Source organism: Talaromyces atroroseus, assembly GCF_001907595.1.
Source record: "Talaromyces atroroseus strain IBT 11181 chromosome Unknown scaffold_18, whole genome shotgun sequence".
NCBI classification, from domain to species: Eukaryota; Fungi; Ascomycota; class Eurotiomycetes; order Eurotiales; family Trichocomaceae; genus Talaromyces; species Talaromyces atroroseus.
Window position 1 is genome coordinate 67,681 of NW_017971450.1, and position 19,692 is coordinate 87,372.

At 43.5% G+C, this 19,692-nt stretch overlaps 4 protein-coding genes across 4 annotated transcripts, besides 2 other annotated features; 2 read left to right on the forward strand and 2 right to left on the reverse strand.

Annotated features, from left to right (window-relative positions):
- Nucleotides 1-600: 600 nt before the first annotated feature.
- UA08_09131 (hypothetical protein) lies at nucleotides 601-6,617 on the reverse strand (the record flags this gene model as incomplete). The annotated part of the gene is made up of 10 exons (XM_020264152.1): nucleotides 601-624; nucleotides 672-686; nucleotides 871-1,101; nucleotides 1,302-1,319; nucleotides 1,428-1,445; nucleotides 1,880-3,537; nucleotides 4,570-5,148; nucleotides 5,383-5,400; nucleotides 5,432-6,269; nucleotides 6,408-6,617. The coding sequence occupies 10 exons, from the start codon at nucleotides 6,615-6,617 to the stop codon at nucleotides 601-603; spliced, it is 3,609 nt and encodes a 1,202-aa protein (XP_020115712.1).
- Nucleotides 3,589-4,546: a repeat region (Identified by RepeatMasker using a combination of RepBase library and repeat library created with RepeatScout).
- A 642-nt stretch (nucleotides 6,618-7,259) lies between the features above and the next one.
- Nucleotides 7,260-10,539, reverse strand: UA08_09132 (hypothetical protein; the record flags this gene model as incomplete). The annotated part of the gene is made up of 7 exons (XM_020264163.1): nucleotides 7,260-7,770; nucleotides 7,826-8,080; nucleotides 8,172-8,590; nucleotides 8,682-8,978; nucleotides 9,033-9,130; nucleotides 9,280-10,088; nucleotides 10,466-10,539. 7 exons carry the CDS (start codon nucleotides 10,537-10,539, stop codon nucleotides 7,260-7,262), a joined length of 2,463 nt encoding a protein of 820 aa, XP_020115713.1.
- A 545-nt stretch (nucleotides 10,540-11,084) lies between these two features.
- Nucleotides 11,085-11,386: a repeat region (Identified by RepeatMasker using a combination of RepBase library and repeat library created with RepeatScout).
- Nucleotides 11,387-12,226: 840 nt separating this feature from the next.
- Nucleotides 12,227-13,544, forward strand: UA08_09133 (hypothetical protein; the record flags this gene model as incomplete). Its single annotated transcript, XM_020264168.1, has 3 exons — nucleotides 12,227-12,659; nucleotides 12,718-12,912; nucleotides 12,961-13,544. The coding sequence occupies 3 exons, from the start codon at nucleotides 12,227-12,229 to the stop codon at nucleotides 13,542-13,544; spliced, it is 1,212 nt and encodes a 403-aa protein (XP_020115718.1).
- A 2,862-nt stretch (nucleotides 13,545-16,406) lies between these two features.
- UA08_09134 (hypothetical protein) lies at nucleotides 16,407-16,867 on the forward strand (the record flags this gene model as incomplete). Its single annotated transcript, XM_020264169.1, has 4 exons — nucleotides 16,407-16,455; nucleotides 16,513-16,521; nucleotides 16,590-16,611; nucleotides 16,651-16,867. The coding sequence occupies 4 exons, from the start codon at nucleotides 16,407-16,409 to the stop codon at nucleotides 16,865-16,867; spliced, it is 297 nt and encodes a 98-aa protein (XP_020115719.1).
- Nucleotides 16,868-19,692: the final 2,825 nt, after the last annotated feature.

A 19,692-nucleotide genomic window follows, 5' to 3' on the forward strand; every position in this document is an offset into this window, starting at 1 on the left:
AAGTACACTCTCATCATCAACTTGTTTATATATAGAAAATGATATTATACTTTCTTTATTACACCCATTCTTGTGCGCAAAGGCTAACTAGCAAAGGAATTCTCCAGGTTACATTTCTAGATCCGACGTACTTCTGTCCCGTTTATCAGAGTAGTTTACCTCATGAATGAAACTTTATTAAATCAACTGCAGAAAAGTAACTCGACCTGAAGCATGTCCCATAACAAGCTTGCTGTCATACACTGCGGAAGAAGTTGCTCGATACTCAACAGGCAACCAAATGGCATTGGAATCATTGCGAGTCAGCCATTCATTCTTCACTAGTATATTTTTATAAAGATTGCTTGGTGTTTGGGATAGACTGCGAACATGAAGAGACTCGATGTTGAAGCGTCCTTGATCGATCTCCAGATACTTGCCATCAGGAGAGAACGTCACTGCCTGAACTGATTCAGAATGACCTTCAAAGATCTGCTACAGAGTGCCCATGACCGGATCCCACAATTTAACAGTCTTGTCACTGGAGCCTAAAACCACTAACTTTCTATTAAAAAAGAATACCACTATTTAAATTAATCCAGAATAGCCCTTAAAGATCTATCATAGAGCGCCCATAACTAGATCCTATAACTTGATAGTCATATTACTAGAGTCTAAAGCTACTAACTTACTATTAAAAAAGAATACTATTATACAAACTACATTAGAATAATCCTTAAGGTTCTACTGCAAAGCACCCATAACTAGATCTTACAATTTAACGGCTCTGTCACAGAAGGCTAAGGTGAGAAGCTTGCCATCAGGAGAGAACGTAACTGTCTGAACCAATTCAGAATGACCCTCAAGGGTCTGCCGCAGAGCGCCACTGACCGGATCCCACAATTTGACAGTCATGTCGCTAGAGCCCGAAGACACAAACTTACCGTCACGAGAGAATGCCACTGCGCAAACTGCATCAGAATAGGCCTTGAGGGTCAGCTGCAAAGCGCCAGTGGCCAGATCCCACAACTTGACAGTCTTGTCGCTAGAGCCTGATGCCACCAACTTTCTGTCAGGAGAGAACTCCACTGCTTGAACCAATTCAGAATGGCCCTTGAGGGTCTAATGCAGAGTGCCTGTAACTGGATCCTACAACTTGATAGTCTTGTCGCTGGAGCCTGATACTATTAACTTTCTATTAGAAAAAAACTCTACTATTTAAATCAATTTAGAATAGCCTTTAAAAGTCCACCATAGAGTGCTTATAACTAGATCCTATAACTTGATAGTCTTATTACTAGAGTCTAAGACTACTAACTTACTATTAGAAGAAAATACCACTATTTAAACCAATCTAGAATAGCCCTTAAGAATCTGCTATAGAGCACCTATAACCAGATCCCATAATTTAACAGTTCTATCACAGGAGGATAAGGCAAGAAGCTTACCATAAAAAAAGAACTCCACTATATAAACTACATCAGAATGGCTTTTAAGGGTCTACAGCAGAGCACCCATGATCGTATTCCACAATTTGACAGTTCTATCACGGGAGGCTAAGGCGAGAAGCTTGCCGTCGGGAGAGAATGCCACTGCGTGAACCCAACTAGCATGACCCTCGAGGGTCTGCTGCACTGCACTCCAGGTTGATTCCACTTCTGGTAATTTTTGAACCCAACTAGGAATTTTATCGATATATTTATTCCTGATTATACTCGCTTTTGGTGCAAAAATAAGTGCCGATGCGTAGAGCTGGAGAGGCGCCTGATTAATGACTGAGATATTCTTTCGAATAAAATGTATTGCGTCATCCAAGAATCTGCATATCTCTGTGTCTTTATCACACTGGATAATTGTTAGAACAAGGGATCCTAATAAAAACTCAACTTGAAACACATACAACAGTCTGTAATGTCTGAACTAGGTTAATACTTTCTGCAATTCTTCCTAAAAGGCTCAATGACTCCAGCCAATGTAAAAAGTGTTCCTGTAGAAATATATGGATTGGACCATTGTCACTGACGCGCGTCTGACTCTCTTTCAAATGGTATACCCAGAAGCGGCAAGCATATTGCATGTCTAATGGTAAGTAGTTGGTTATGATTCTGCCATTAATCTCAGTTCGTAGCGTTCCGTAGCCTGCCAGATTGCATATATTTTCTTGGAGACTTCCGGGTTGTGACATTCGTTCAAGGCATTTGGCTATAACCATCTTGTGGGTTTCCGTCTGGTCCACCCAGAATGGATTCATGTGACGTTTGTTAGGATCGACTAGGAAATCACGGAATGAGAAGTGCAACATCCTTATCGGAGAGTCTGCAGAGGATGGCATACTCAGGACAGAATGGAGAGACGAGAGCTGTCCTTCGATCTCTTGGCCATCGATATTAAGCAAAGATGCTAGAGATGACCGTGAAAGGGGCTCCGCTAGGAGAACAATTGTGCCTATAATGCGTCGGAACCTCTCAACCAATGATTTCTGCACCTTCTCTGGACGGCCATGGATTAGCTGATTCAGAATTGGAGAGTAAGTGGCATCTAGCTTATATATGTCGGAGTCACGTCCCATTCCTCGATAATTAAGAACCTTTTTCAGCTGGCCTGTCGGGTCCGACCACAGGGGGTCTTCCACAAACCGGCATAGGGTAGCAGCATAAATAAAGAGCGGAACCGCCATTTCAACTAAGGCTGATAAAGCCTCAGAGCCAGGCCAGTCAGGCGGAAGTGCCCAGCCGGCTTTTGTATACTGGACTTGGATTTGCGCAAACCTGTATTTCAAGAAAGTAGTAATGTCTTGCCTGATGATAGGCCGCGGTATCTCATGAAGCTCCACATAATCGAATGCATCTACAGGCACATCCTTAAAACCAGACCGGATGGGCTGCTCTGGTCGACTAGTGACGAATATTCGCAAGCTTGTTGACCACTTATCTCTTGTTTGTGATAAAAGGCGAAGCAGAGAGTCTCCGTCCCGCGAACATTCGTCCAAGGCATCAATCACGATAATAAGATGAGAGAGTGCAGTGTGGTGATGCTGAATTTGTGACAAGGGTTGATAAATAAGCTTCTCAAATTGCTCTCCCATAGATTTGTTAGATAAGTTGGGGTCGTTATCAATGGCCGTTTCGACGTGAGCGATCAGTGACGGAATCTTGACCAAGAGTTGGGCACAAATTGTGGTAAAAAGCATAGCCACACTACTCCGATCTGCCTCGCCTCGATTAAAGAAGAAGCTAGCTCCTAGATTTCCTTCTTTGTCAAAGGCATCGGCAATTGTCCGAGAAATTGTAGATTTTCCCGTGCCAGCCATCCCCTGTAGCCAGAACATCGACTTTCCTTGTCGGTTTTCTGCCCACTTCCTGATCCGATGAAGCAAATCTATTCTTGTTTCTGGATGGCATCCCGGATCAAAGGCCCCACCGAAAGAGTCGAATGTGGAACCTTTTGCATACGATAGCTTTGCAATGACTTTTTCGCGCCGTCGGTCACTATCTGAGATCTCGATTGTAGCGATTGTCTTTTGGGCTGTCTTACGGACTTCGTTTATGTTCTTCTCGACTGTACCTCTTGTTAATAGACAGCCGTGCGAAGTTGCTAGAGACTAACCTGAAGAAAGTACATCAACGATCCTCTTCTCTGCTTCAATCTTGTTTGGCGAAATGCGAGAGAGGAGATCTTTAGCATAAGCAGCCGCAGCCATAGCAGCATATCCTTGCCACTCTTTGTTTCTGTGAGAGTCAGAATAGTCGCAAATACCCCGTACGACCAAGCATGGGAAATGATTCATCAAGCCCGCTGCTTCCATCTCAAAACATAAAATATCCTTCTTTGATGCAAGTCGGTCACGAATCATAGCATCGTTTATCAACTGGTTTCCAGAGGCAATCAGGCCATAATGAACAGCTGGATCATCCTCATGTTCTAATCGTTCGCGTCGCTTGACCAAATATGACGGATTGTTAACACAGAACTCTGCATAGGCCTTTATATGAGCGATTTCGGCTTTAAAAAGTCTATCAGAACCGGGCTGTGGTCGTGTATATCTCTGACATAGCCTAGGATTTTTCTCCAGAATCTTTTCAATAGCCTCTTCCAGCCAATGTCCCTTCCTCTCGTGCTGGGCCTGAACCCCCATCATTGCACCCCATAGGATTGTTGGAGGTTGGTTCAGAAATTGTGTATGTTAGAAGGTCTGCTGCTGTATTATTTTACTAAAGTCGTATTGAAAAACACTACTCTCACCGTCACGAGGCGCGCTGACCACAATATCGCCTAGACAGATATCATGCTTCATACTCAGTACCCCGCCACCAATACCCACCATTAAGCAGATTCTGACATTTAGAAAACTGTGAAGCATATTTGTGGCCACACTAGCAGCAGAAGCTGTTCCATACTCATCATTGAGCAACACGGCGATGACGATGTTGTGTTTTCCAAGCCTGCCCAATGTGTAATCATTAGTATCATTAGGCGAAACAAACTCAGGTGGTCCATGCTCGTCATCTAGGAATTCTTGTGCGACAACATATTCTGTACTCGAGGCGCAGATCCACCCAATAGTGTATTGGTTAAAGTATCCCGTTCCACTTTCAACCACTTCTTCAGATAAAATAATATCTATCGGGGCTCGTTCTGAATTCCCTCCCCGAGCGCGCGAAAATTTGTCGGTAATGTTATCCCAGACAATCTCGTCTGTAGGAGGGACTTCTATCTGGTCGACCACATCCTCAGTTGGATACTGATACTCCTCCGCTCTTGCGACCATTGTGGCGAAGTCATCAGCACTCGAACCCTTGGAAAGGCTTTCTGGATCCTGAGAGGCGGAACAATGAGTATTCTGCAGCATAGAGTTCATCGAGTTGTTTCGTGGGACATCCGAATCGCCACTACTCAAACCATCGTCATCAACCGCATAGTCTGCCCGAGGAATAGCAAACAAAGCGATTTGTTGAAGATGGAGGGCCACGTGTCGCTTTAAGTTTTGTGTAGGTCTAAAGCAAAGGTTGCACAGTTCACCAGCAGATTGACCATCAACTGTTGGCTGGTGGAGAGCCGTTGAAGGTTGACGAAAAGCGTTGAATAGTATGGATGAGTGGTCGAGTTGTACTTCATGAGACTCTCTCATGTGCTTCACAAATTGTGCCTGGGTCTTGTACACCTGGTGGCCTGCAGTGTTGCAGAAGTACTCGACCCTATGATGTTCCATTTCATGGCTGAACCAACTATCTCGGTTTTCAGACATGTGATCAGGGAGGCTGCAATTTGAATGGGTGCACACGTATGGATGTAAGTCACTCAAGACATGGTCCCTAGGATTTATAATTAGCCCGGCCTAAAGTAAGAATAAGCAGGAAAACTCGTTTTGATATCTTTAGAAATAGGGCCTGCGACTTCACTTACTTCCAGGCACGGTTCGATCTAATAGAGATCGTGAGACAGCAATATTTACACTCGAATTGAGCAATTCCACCTTCGAGGCTCTTTGGCCCTGGTGGGACGTCAATGCGGATATCCTTGGTGGCTTCACTAGCCGCGATAGAACTCGCACGGTCTGAAGGGACAACGGAAGGTGCCAGCAAATTTTCCACGTTTATTGGCGGCATGTCCTTCATCTCGAATGTAGTAGCCTTGCTCTTTAACGTAATATCTCTACTTCTAGCTTCCGACATGGGCATTGTGGCTGCTTCTTGAGCGAGAGATACATTCTCATCATGCATCATTGCAGGTCCCATATCTTTTCCGGCAGAATCTATCACTCCGAGTTTCGAAATGGCTATATTTGTCTGAAGATTGCTTCGGTGTCTTGCTCTATACAGAAGCAGTTGCCGACGTCGGGTAATCATCTTTCCCAAACGGATTGTAACATCGTCACCGAGACGCGGGTCAGGAAACTTGTCTCTAACATATGTGATGTCGAAATTTTGGTAGCATGATACTTCTTCTGTTGACCGGTCATTTAGTCGATCAACTGGTGCAGGTTTTCGTAAAGGAAGTTTGTAAAGGCATGTCACGCCTAGTCGAATTGATCCCACTAGCTGCGACAGCTCCGTGATCTTCTGTGGAGCGGGTTCTGAAGAAAATTCCAATGATGCTGGTAATTTAGTCCCGTCTGTCTGTGATTTTTCGCTTGGCCAAAGATCGCTGGAGGACTCCGAGGATACCTCCCATGGCGAGTCTTCATCTACGCTCAGCTCTAATTTCGGGTTCGACAGCGTGACATTGTGACTCGTAGCACATGATGAAAGCTCTTCGAAGGGAATCTGTTCTCCCATAAGAATCCGATGCGCCTTTTGGACTTGGCCTTTTATAATAGTTAAGAGTTTTGTGACCTAACCGTATGCACGTGTAAGTGACCGTCTACCATTTCCGTTAAGAATAGGGTATGAGCTCTTCCATTGAGATCAAAGCATGAAATGGGTTAGTACCTGATCTTTGTAGGAAGATGCTTCTCTTAGTCTGTAGTCCAAGGAAAGCTTTTCCGTTTTGCCCGAATGTGCAGCGCCAACATTTCCAGCCCATAAGCAGTACTTATCGAACTCGTCTAACAGCTCATGATATCGTTCTGATTTCTGTGCGGCGTTACACAGCTCCTCGAAGGCGAGATAGCACTCGTTATGGATTTTAGCGATGGACATGGCGTATCTTTGGCGAGGAGAACCGTGGTGTGATCACGGTTCCGTTTGATGGATGGAGGTGGGGATTCTTCACAGTGCAGAGCCCCACTATGACTTCCGTTTAAAGTGGATTGTCTAACCATAGTTCCTAATGCCAAGACTGAGCTTGCCCGTTTTCGAGAGGATCTCATAGGAAGACCATGATAAACGTGGAACTACTGTAATTAAAACGACCAAGATGAAGGCAGATATCTATATATTTGGATAGATCAGGAGTCTCATGGAAACACTTTATAGTATACACGTGATCACGCTACAGCAAGTGGGGTCCACGTGGGCCGCGAACGTACCAGTCCCTACGTCGTAGATGGGAGATGTCAGCGTCACTATGAAACTTCATATGGTCAAGCTTCAAATAGTGGAATGAAAAGCCATTTAGGTTTTATAAACATAAGAATTGAGGATCTGCTTCTAAATGCGTGATCGATTTCTATCCTCGATTTGTATCCATGATACTGTCAGATATTCCACAACCTAAATACCACTGCCGACACAAGATGTCGCACTGCATATCGTGGCCATAATGTATTTACCAGCCCTTTTGAACTACCAAGGCAGAGATAAAACTCATTGATATGTGATAAGAATAAAACTCACGAAGCATTAACACCTGATTCTCGGCAATTCGTCGTAGTCATTCTTGAGAGGCAGCACCACTTCTTGGAAAAACCGACGGCGGAACCCCTGATTCGCGAGGGAAAACTCAAAGCCCTCAGCGTCAGGGTGGATGCATTTAAATACCGCTCGCGCGAACTGCGGCAACTCATCATGCTCGATCTTTTTTGTTAGACGCCACACAATACGGTGTGGTGTCAAGGCATCGTTGAGATCTTCCTCTGTTTTCTGGGCGGACAGCGGTGCTCCGTACGTAAGTTCAAGGAGAGCGACGCCGAGGGCGAACAGAGTCCGATTTCTCACACAGTCCAAGGCGCTTGGACGGCGGCCTGGCAGGTGTTGCTGTAGGCTGCACTCGTCAAACATTCTCAGAACATAGAGGTAATCGACGCCTTGGCTCGAGTCGATGTAAATATCATATAGAGTCCAGTTGTCACGTAACCAAGGGGTATCGTAAAGCTGTAGCACTCCGGATGCCAGCGTCAGGGCGAGCGTTCGTCTTTTCGTTTCTATCATTAGAGCTTAGTCAATTACTGACGTGGAAGGTGGCTTACCTTTGTCTCGTCGTTATGTTGTGGCTTGACAAAATATCCCCTAGGGGCGTTAAGTTCCGCGCGTAGTTAGTAGGGTCATGGATATGGTAGTGCCAACCCTCGCTGTGAAGGAGGCCAAGGCACTTAATTTGATGATTTTCTTCAAGCATGGTGCAGATATTTTCGATTTTACGCTCCGAGGCACACTTATTCGGTGCCTGAAGAGGATCAATAGTGATTGATGTCGGAGAAAATCGAACTTCCTTTTTAAAGATGCTGCGGTTTACAAATCAGTGATTAGTATAGGCATAGGGTTGATTTTGCGGACAATCCCAACAAAACGTCATAGAAACCATAATCAACTTACTTCACCCTTGGTGCTTGGGAAAAGATCACTTTGACATCTCGCCATCCGCGTGGATAATGTTGCGTGAGGCTTACTCGTTTGTCCATAGCAAATGAAACATTAACTTTAGGTGCTTCTTGTTCTTCTCGGTCTTCGGTAGGTATATTCAATCTCAACTTTGCGTGATGGGTATGATACGCGCAATCCCGGGGCCAAATAGACGATATGGCGTTGAAAAGCCGATATGTATGGGTCTGGATATCTAGCCAGTAATTCAAATCCCGTGGAAAGGATTGATGACCTTGAATTACAATTGGATCGACTTCTTCTGGCATGAAAGTGCAGATTCGTTGCACTCCTTGGTGGATCTGATCGATGACCTCGGTATATTTATGTAAATTAAACTCGCTGCCAACGCGTGACCATGTGTTGAAAGATTCCTGGTAATGTCTGTCATCACTTATACAACCCATAAAAGGATATCCAAAAGACTCTGACGCGAAAAAATGCTCTCGCCCATAACGAACGTACCTCAAAGTCTGCCCGCAACTTCAGCTTTCTCTGCAGTAGCTCAATCCTCTTTTTAGTCTGTTTGATCGTCACAATAAATTTCGCAGAATCTTCTCCTAGCTGCTGATGCAATTGTGCTTGTAATTGAGGGTCGCTCCACCCTTTGTGAAAGTCTATCAATCTGTGAACTTGTGTGTCTGGAAGATTTCGGACCAGTCGTCTACAACATTTTTCGAACATATCCAAACTAGTCATCAGAAGCATTTGGCTGTCGATAAAGACATTTTCGTAGACTTTCATACTATCTATGGTCGAAACCTGAAAAGAGAACATTGTCAGAGTCATCAATCGCAGCACAGGTGATATTCTTACGCCATCTCCGTAATACTCTACAGCTTTTATAAGCTGTGGGATGTACACCAGAAGGATTCCTATGGATGAGTAGCTGCTTTCAGGCGCAGCGTAACAATCTACAGCTATCATTAGTTATAGGTCGAACTCAAGATACAGAGAAAGGGAACACCATCACTTGTATCATTGCCATTGTTGGCCAATTCAAGCCGTTCACCTAGAGCCTGACTTAGCAAACCGTAATAAATACTAGCTCAGGGGCTCGTACTTCCTGCATGTCCTAGCATATCGACCTCTGCTTCCCGTCTTCGTGACTGATACTTCCGGAGGATGGAGTTGACAAACCCTTTCAATTCACCGCTAACTTGGATGTAGCTAGGATCTTCTGCGCCATAAAACTTGCACATCATGCGATGATCAGCCTCTATCGTCTCTGCGTTTTCTTCAGGGTCATCAAGAGAAGAAGACTCTTTAGATACTACAAGCTCGTTAAGTATGCTGACATTGACTCCGGCCATGGGTTTAGACTCTTGAAACGTCTTGACAGAGAACTTGTACTTCCTCCACAACACGATGAAGGACTCTCGACCAAGTTCTAGCTCAGGACTATCAGCGCCCAATGCCCGAAGAATTGCTGCGTTGGAATCTACCCGAAGGAGCGTACTCGCGGCCTGTCGGAAGGCCTGTCCAATGTCAGCAGCTTTAGAACTTCCACGGTGAGGCGTTCCGAGGAAGACAACGGCCGATGTCGAGCGAACGATATCTACTACGATGTCTTGGGTTGACTCGTTCGATCTGCGAAGGACTTCCTTAACCAGGATCCCTCCAAGGGAATGTGCAACAAAGATAATGGGCCGGCCTTCTGGGCGATCGCGTTTCAAATTGGCCAGTAAGTTCTTTGCATGGGCGAAGACATTGTTCTTATTAGCGCTTTCGTATCCCTTCGTGACATGCGAGTCATATCCCCATGTCAGGATTCGTGCGCGGTCGCAGTCGTGTCGCAATAGATCTTGAGGCCAAAACACGCCTTCGGTTCCATTCCAGTTAGTAAACCTGATAACGACGAACAAACTGTATCTATCCACTTAGGCATTAAAAGTATATAAAAGAATGCCAACACGTAGAGCTCCGAGTAGGTGTCATGGCACCTTTTTGGCAAAATGAGAAATCAAAACTGAGGAATGTACCTATTTCCGCCACGTCATCGTCCCTTCCATCTGTAGCTTCACTCCCATCTACCGCTAGCAATTTCTTGTCCTTCCCTGAGAGAAACTTCGTTATCTTCGACAATTTGAACCCTGTGCTCGGCGAGCGATTTCTCAAAGGCGAGATAGGTTTGGGTTTGACATATGACCAGGTATCACGGGGATGTCCTTGTAGCCCGTGGACAAAGATGATGCTTCAAAAAGACGATCAACGCTACTGGGTAGTTTCAACGGAGGCGTTTTACTTACTCAGCGATCGGCGCTTCGTTCGGCGGATCATATATAACGCTTAACCCGGTTTCTAGCACTTTGCCAGTAGCCATTATGAAGGACCAAAAGAGTGCTTTAAATGAAACTCGAACTCCAAAATGATTTCAAAGTTGAAGGGTAGCCACCAGGCCGTCTGTTGATTACCCCGCTGTCGTTCATGTTAGTTCGTGCGGTTATCCGATTGGGCAGTACTTTGCGCCAGGATCTTGACCAATTATATAAAAAGCACGTGTAAACATGAGGGTGCAATTCTTCAAAAAGGAAGATAATTCCCCTAGTTGATAAAGTGCGAGACGGTCACCGTTTATACAGTATGATTGGGATTATTATCCTCATAAATTTGATTTATTTTATACCGATTGATTACGTGGGCTGTATCCACCCGGATTATCTGACAGTTCGAATAACAAACTGAGATATCGAGTAGGACAGTGTATTTTATTGTATTCAAGTGTGTCTAAAAGAATGAAAATAACTGGCATAGGTGTGCCATACATAACTGTGAAATCGAGTGGGAACGCGTATTGTATTGTATTCAAGTGTGTCTAAAAGAATGAAAGTAACTGGCATAGGTGTGCCATACATAATGCAGCGCAGATGTCACGGACCTGGATCCACCTTAGTTAAACAGCGTTGTGTCGAGATACGCTAGGCTTGGTTGAACCACACAAAGGTTCCTTGGGCAGTTGGTCGATAAAGTAGCTTGAGTGAACGAAGTAACAATAGTCGAACTGATATGTGGAAGTCTTAAACGTAACTAAGATAGAAGAGATCCCCCGTACAGCCTGGTGCCCGTACGAGTTAGAATGCCTTGCTGACTCTCACTGTAGTATTCCAGTAACTTATGTCAAAGAGCTATGAAGAACTAAATACATGGTAGTAAATGAGTGCCCTTATATATCCAGTCCTCCCAGTTCCATATATTGTATATCATATACTTCCTACTTGTTTTCTCGTATATCATAGCAAGTTGACAAGTTTACTATACCGCTATCCCGAATACGGTGAGCGCAGCGCATATATCCACTCGTATGCCCTCATTGGATAGCTGGATTTCCTCGATAAAGGATTTGCCAAGAGGACTCCATACTAAATTAGCGCGCACAGGACTGCGCTGCATTATGTATGGCACACCTATGCCGGATACTTTCATTCTACTAGACACACTTGAATACAATACAATACGCGTTCCCACTCAATTTCTCAACAGCCTTTTACTATGGCACCGCCCCTTCCACGATCAACAGTCAACTCCTATGCGATATGCCTAGAAGTTGGTTGAGCCTGTATCTCAGATTGCGCGTGCTGCTGATTGTAGCCGAAATGCAGTCTACTACAGTACATTCAATCAGACCTTAAACTATTTGTAAACGCGAAAGCTCGGCCAAACCACCCCTGGCAACAGAGAGCAGCTATGCTGAAAGCGTTGTGTGACCATCCCCTGGAGATTTGCGGCAACTGACTGCAAAATATTATGATTGGAAGCAAGCGTCATCTCAGATAGCAATGTGATACATCATATGTGACTCGCATGCTATGTTCATGATATGCAGCCAGTCAACTTGCTAGGGGAATCTTCAAACCAACCAACCCGGTCCTTGTTTAGCTTTCTTTGTTCCAACCAAAATCGCTAACGGGCGTATCCATTTACCGCCTTTTCTCCTTTCCCATCGTTGTCACATTCATCATTGCTGAAGGTTAATCTATATCAAAAACAGCGTTGTGGCTAACCTCAGAGAAATGTCAAATTTGCCTGTACCTGTTTTCGACTTGCGTGCACGAGACGCCTTCGCATTCGCACAAGGTCTTAGGCCGAATGGACAGGATTCCTTACCTTCTCCGCATACTACCGATCATCCCGGGAGACGATCAAAGCGGCGAAGGACTGGATATCGCGATAAGCCACTAAATGTTGAGGTTGTTGAAGCCTATGGAGATTCTGACAATAAGTCTCCCCTACAAATTGCGGACACGAAGAAAGTCACCAAGTTTTACACCATGGCTTTCAAACAATTGCAACAACTCAACTGCCGCTTACTGGCTAAAACCTTTATCAAACTTATCGAGCCTCGTAAGCAGGTCGGGTACCCATACAAAGGTGGCGAAGGCACAAAGCCTGATTGGTGGCCTCACGATGTTAGACACAGGGAGCCCGATCATCTTCGAAAACCAGGTAAGATCTGTTGATTACCCAGTCCCAATTAACTGATTCACTGACCAACGAAATATAGAACGTGTGGAGCTTCTCGTTCATCTTGTCCAAAACCTGCTTCGTAAGGGAGTAACAGTAGAGTTACTTGAAGAAGCTGTCAGCGACATCAGGAGACATCTTATACCTGAAGATAACCATAAGGCAAAAACTGCAATATTAGATGAAATAATCCACATTAAAAAGATTGAGAAGCAGTACTTGAGGATGGAAATTGGTATGTATAGAGAACTTCATCAAGCAACAGAATGCTGATTATGCCCAGACGGAACCATCCAAGTTTATGTTACCAACTACGACAAATATGAGGATGAATCAGAACCCAAAGTGATGACTCCTCCTCAGAGCGTCAGTTCCTCGCCACGGAAAGAGAATCTTGAAGTTCAGAGCCCTTTAGAGATGGATAGTGTACCCCAGCAAGTACCGCCGCAAGAAACTGTCCCAAGCTTCCAAATGCGTGCCAATCTCAACTTTACGAACCCGATGCAGACCACGCCGCCTGAATTCGGCCATCCTCCCTTCGCCTATGCACCAACACCAGCCCTGCCATTGACTTCCACACACGACCATTTCATAGTGACCGGTCCAACAAGCCATCTATACGCTGTTAGCCTAGCTCATCCGCAAGCGAGTCCTCCCGCTGGTTTTACGGGTACATATCCCGCATGTCAGGGTTCTCCAGTCGACCACAGTCATGGAGCTGGTAGCCTAATGTCACCTCAAGTAGATTATTCATCTCAACCTTTCACTGTCCCCGACCTTTCAGATCGTCGAGGTCATGAAAAGGCGAACATATATAGCCAGCCTCTCCAAGCTTACTCTTTAGGTCCCCCACACACTATATACTAGCGCAAGAGCGATAATATCAAACCAGACATATAAATAATCAGATATTCCACATCTTACTAAAAACTCAGCAATACCCACAGATATTTCTTTTTTCCTAAACACTCTAAATTCCATCCCTACTTACATCATATTATAAATATTTCAAGCTGCATCTTTAGCAATTCAGTTTTAGAATCTTTAAATAATAATTCAATCCTTATCAATTAATGCTCCTTTCTAGTTTATTATCAATATTCTCTTTCGCACTTTCAAAAGATTTTGCGGCAGGACCTTTAAATAAAACATAGACACTTTCTCTCCTATTTCTCTACATTAACCATAAATATTACTATTAATATCTTTCCACAGTGCAATATCTATTTATAAGATTAGCAGTAGCTAGCAATCACATGTGTGCCACATAGACAGTCAATATTCATAAAGAAATCCCTGGACTCAGCAGATAGGAGTGGCCCAAACTAGGATACTACATCACTAGATTTATAAAAATAACTTGTTTACACAGCGCTCGAGCTTCACTAGTCATCCACCATAGTAGAAATAAATAGACCATGCATGCTGCATATCACACAAGCTAAGAGATTCCAATTTTGGGAATGGTATAATAGATTCCCACCAAAGAAATTAAGACAGTTAGTAATTTGATAAAACCATTAGGAGAGACTAAATTAGTTAAAGCCAGACCTCCAGTTCACACTTTAGAATAAACGTCCACATCATAGTCACAGCGTATCCCTGACTGCGACATATAAAAGCGCCAGCCCATACACGCACAATATGCAACATGAATATGACCAATCCTTAAAATTGTCCTCACAATCTGTACAATCATAATTTCTCATCTCCAGACTAATATAGGTACATAATCATCATGCATTCTATACATAGCTCTAACAAGCCAAGCAGGATCATTTGTTCAAGCAGCCAATCCAACAAACATCTTCAACACAGGCCCGTTCAATTATTGGAGTTCACTCCCTCTTGAATCCCACCGAGGGTGATAACTCGCAGGTTGACAAACGACTTACCCAAGATAGCAACAACAAGAGCACCCACACGACCGTGGAGCTGCTTCGAACTCCTCCTACAGTACCTCCGGCCCCTCCACAACGCAGCTCTTCTTCACCCCTTCCCATCTCGAAGTTGATCAGTGCCAAACCATATCGTGGAGGATCGTTCGATTCACCAACTCACCCTCCTCGTCGTATTATTACACCCGTCTTGCCTGCTCTGCGTCACGCTGGTGTCGGTGGAAATAATCATGTTAGTACTGGGTCCGTCGCAAGCAACAGTGGTACTAGTGCAGAAAAAGTCACAGTATCTCAATCACCATCTGTGCACCAGTCATTTGCAGACATCTACAATACTCCAAGACACGGACTAGTATCATCATGTTCGACGGCAACATCCACTGAGCACTCAATCTACTTACCAAAATTGGTCATCTCAACCCCCGGCCAGAACCCGCCGCCTCAACAACATTCTCACCATTCAACCGACTTACTCAGTCAAGCAGGCAATTATGCCCAGTACGATGGCAGTACTAAGATACCAGTCACCATTGACTTGAGATCTGGACCAAGAAGCCTAGCCATAAAACAGAAAACAAACAGTAATACTTCAAGAAGTTTTCGCAACCAAAAGAAGAACGAGGCTGCTCTTAAACAGCGGGTCAACCAGCTCAATGAATAACTCCAATTCTTAACTAAAGAAAGAGACTTTTATCATAATGAGAGAGACTTCTTCAGAGATACATTGAGTGAACACATTGGCGCCACGCAGATGCCGCCTCGTTCTCCTAGCCCTTCTCGTCGCTATGATCAGTCAACAGCTAGTCCTAGTGATCAGCTATTGCCTGAGAGAACTCACACCAAAACGCTATTGACATGGAAGGAGAGATGACATACCAGTGCTGGCGCTTCCTCGTCATTGCCGGCCGGGTGGCCGCCGTCAGATCCAGGGATGTTAGGGGACACAGTTGGTAAGCTAGCCAGTCAAAATCTATCAGACATAATCTGATTCAGGTATAGAATACAGGAAGAAGATCGAAAAATTACGCATCTATTTGGATCGTCGTGGCAATATCTGACGATGGCCCCTAAAGACCAGACGGAGTTCGTGTGTTTGGAAAGAAAAAGCTACTGGCTGGTGGAGTTGGCGTGGAGGCTAGACAAAAACGTACAGAAAAGGAATCGCTTGGGATAAGGGAACCCCTTTTGTCTATATCGAAAAATAGGCTGCGTGAGAATAGTTGGGAGACATGTAGATTACCTTTCCGTCGATGTCCTTTGCCAGTTTGATGTAATTTTAGTAACTTCGTTCTCTTCCTTCAAATCTCCATTGTCTTGAGCCGCAAGAAATCCTCATTTCTCTCGGCCATTCTAACAAGTATTCTCTTCTTCATGGAGCAACTTTTTGGCCATTTGTTTGTGCGGCAGAACTCCGACCCAGCATACTGCAACGTAGACAAGATTCACCGCAACATATTCAAAGTCCACTCTCCGTCTTAGTAAAGCTGTTCCAGTTATGCAGCTCTCTTGGCCTTTGCGTGTAGCATTCCTGCCCGATTCAAAATGTAATCAGGTGGCCAACGTCAGCGACTGTCAATTGCGCAAAACATCTTAAAGAAACCGAAGATTCTTCTTTTGGACGAAGCCACTAGCGGGGTTGATATCGAAACAAAAATCATAGTTACGCATGACCGGGATGCTGTTCGTCATGTCGACAAGATACAGGTAACGGCTCACCAGTTACGGGTCGCTAAAAATTTATGTTTCGGTGCAGTTTAGGCCATCGGTTTCATTTTCCAGATCTGTTAACAACCAATACCTAATCTTCAATTATCACTAACAAAAATTGACCATGACGCTGTCAACAAGTAAACCAGTTTGCGTAGAAGGATTTTCTGTTGGTAAGCGGTAGTGCGCATCTAAAATCCAACCGTTTGCGGGCTATCAAAATCTCGCAGGGTCGAATGGTATGTTGTAGAGTAGGTGGTTTCGGGATTAAGAACAACGAGAACACTTTGGATTACGGTTTGCAAAGGTGCTGCAGTGACGGTTGACAGGTGAGTTAGCGACGAGGTCGACTTGGATGTAGTGCTTAGCAGTGCTGGTACAGAACTGGAAGACCTGACCCTGACGTTTGCAGATGAGGACCCTTTCGGCCATGCACTGTGTACTGGCAGTGCTGGTCCAGAACTAGAAGACCTGACTATGGCCTTTACAGATGAGGACGATGTAGGCAATGCGGTGTGTGCTGGCAGTGAAATCATCTGGCAGGTGAAGCTCGAGGCCATGGTCGATTTGACAGAAGAAAGTTGAGAAACAGCAGGCAACCCGCTGTTAATCCACAATCGTTGACACGTAAAAGGAGGGACATCATGGCAATCCATGGTACCATTGAAACCAGTATATGATTGTAAGAATTAGGTGCAGTATGGGTTTCTCATTTCAAGTGGATCGGACTCTGAGAGTCTATCGCTGCTATTGAGAGCAACAGACAGGTCAAGTTGCTCTTTGCCAGTCAGTCCCCGCCCAATGAGGCGAAAGCTGTGAGCGACAAAGGGACTGGAAACATTTCGCGAAACGTAGTAAGGTAGTGCATCATCCCAATTAACTACCATACAGTTGCCCATACAGTGTGGTTGGTCCCAAGCGTAGAACGATATTGGGCCATATACCTAACCTATTCATTAGCAACATTTTATCTGTTGATGGTATGTACGAACCTGATCATAGGCATTGATGGTCTCTGCAAGAAATGAGACTTTCAAAAGCATGAGCACATTAAAAACATGTATAACATTCATGGTGGATAGTAATTCCGCGCTCATAAAACAGTTGTACATTGGAGGTGAGGGAAGAAAAAAAGATTATAGAGAGTGGCAAACAAATCAATCCAGTCAGGTGGAAGTGTGTAATATGCCAGCAACGAATCTTTTAATCCGGAAGGGAAAACGGCTAGGTTAGTTTGGCAGTGGAATGTACATATATTCTGAATGGAGAGTGGCTGGAACCATTATCTGTGAGTCTCTGAAAATATGATAAGCCGTGATAGAACATGGAAAATGCAAGAATGATGCACAGGCACATCTTGGATTTGAGCATCCTAGGATGCTAGAACGGCTCGATATCTGGTATGGACTAGCTTGGCAATCCATACCTTAGCCTGGGAGAGTGATGTACCGCCAATACATTGTGGCATCATCAGTTCCCTGTGGCAGCAGTGAAACTAGCTAAAAGCCGAAAAAGAAGGGTTGGAATAAGTACAACATTGAACTAAACTAAGGTGATGCCTACTGTTATGCCAAACATCAGAACTAAAAAAATAAATCCAACCAAAATAAGATTACTAGCACTACCATCCTACACAAATATCAAGAAAGCATCCTCAATCATATAACAAATATCAGACTATACAATAAAAATAACTACCATAAAAATCAGAAATAACACAACCACGCAGACAAATCCTATGGAAATTATCAAAGCCCACCACCACATGTCATTCAGAAATTCCCAGAAGATAAGTAAGAGAAAGAACAAGAGAAGTAAAATAATTCCCACAATAAATAACCACCAAACTATCTCAAGGATTGCAGATACCACCTTATTCTCAATCTATTAAAACTGCCATATGAAAAAGCTCAGAATTCCCAACAATATACCAAGCACAACAGACAAAATATTAAAAAGTAGACCACGACAGTCCCAGCTTAAGTTATTTTCCCACCCAAAACAGACTTTGCCAAGTCCAAGAGACATATTCTATAGTATCACCATACTCAGGCTTAACTGTACAGCTATCACAGCATCCATTGCAACAGCCTATAGTGCAGAGCTAACAACAGTCAGTACAGCTTGAATAACAGACATGGCACCCTCCACCACGGTGGCAATGATCAGGGGAATGTCTCCAGACAAAGCCTCCAGGATAGAGAGTAACTCCAGCTCTCGCTCATAGTGAAGCTGGGTAGCGAGGAGTCTTGTGAAATTGAACTTCGTTCATTAGCATTTTATAACAGCCAATGTCTTTGGTTCACAAGCAGAGGAAAACACTTCTAACTGCAAAGGAACAAGCATAATGGTGTTTTTGTCTACAACCATCATTAGAAGTAGTATAAGAGAAATTCAATAAATAAAAGCCTACAGCTTAAAGATTAAAATATTAAAAACTAATTGCAAAATTACTTCTAATTTCTATTTTAACCCACATTAAACTAATTCTTTTAAATATAAAATTACATTAAACTTTCCTATTAAAACCTCCAAATCACCCTTCTCAGCAGACTCAGATATCTTTAAAAGAACTTTAATCATTATAAAAAAATAGCCAGACTTAATACTTTTCCAGTCTATATATATTATTAGAAAATATATCTATAAAAAGAAATCAATAACCTTACTAAAAACAAACAGAACTTAAACTATAACCCCAACAATATACTTATTAAAAGCTATAATAAAAATAATAACTCTACTATCTATACTACTCCCCTAAAACACAATTTTAATCAGATCTACTTATAGTAGCAAAGACATATAATCAAATATATTAGAATAGTCTATAGCTTATCTAGTTAAATTAATTATATTATATAGAAGATCATCACTCAAACTCTAGCTACAGTAATTATATATAAATATTATATAACCTACATCATAAAAATACTCAGTAAAATCAGAAAGAAATTACTCCTTAAGGCCAAAAAACTATATAGAATAATTTCTTAATCATAACTATCTCAGAGGATAGAATAATAAGAGAAATATCCTATAGATTATAATAATACACAGCATCTTTCCATCTCCTATAGGAGCATAGAACAAACCTCATAATATAATCCTATCGACAGTACGAAACTCGACACTTTTTGGGAGGGGAGCCATCTTGAGAAATGGATAACAATGGTGTAAGTCTTCCACGAAGCTTCGAGGAATGGCGGTGTTCACGGATATGGCAGAGGCAGAGAATTTGCAACTGTTTCCTTGCGACCCACAAGCAGTTTCAGCAACTACCCACACAAATGTCTGTAAGGTAGTTATCTCTCTACTCCGACTGTCTGAATAGCGCCGATGTCAGAATCTTGAACCTTACTATCATCCATTCATTTAGACAACTCATTCTCCGTCACCTATAGGCTGTA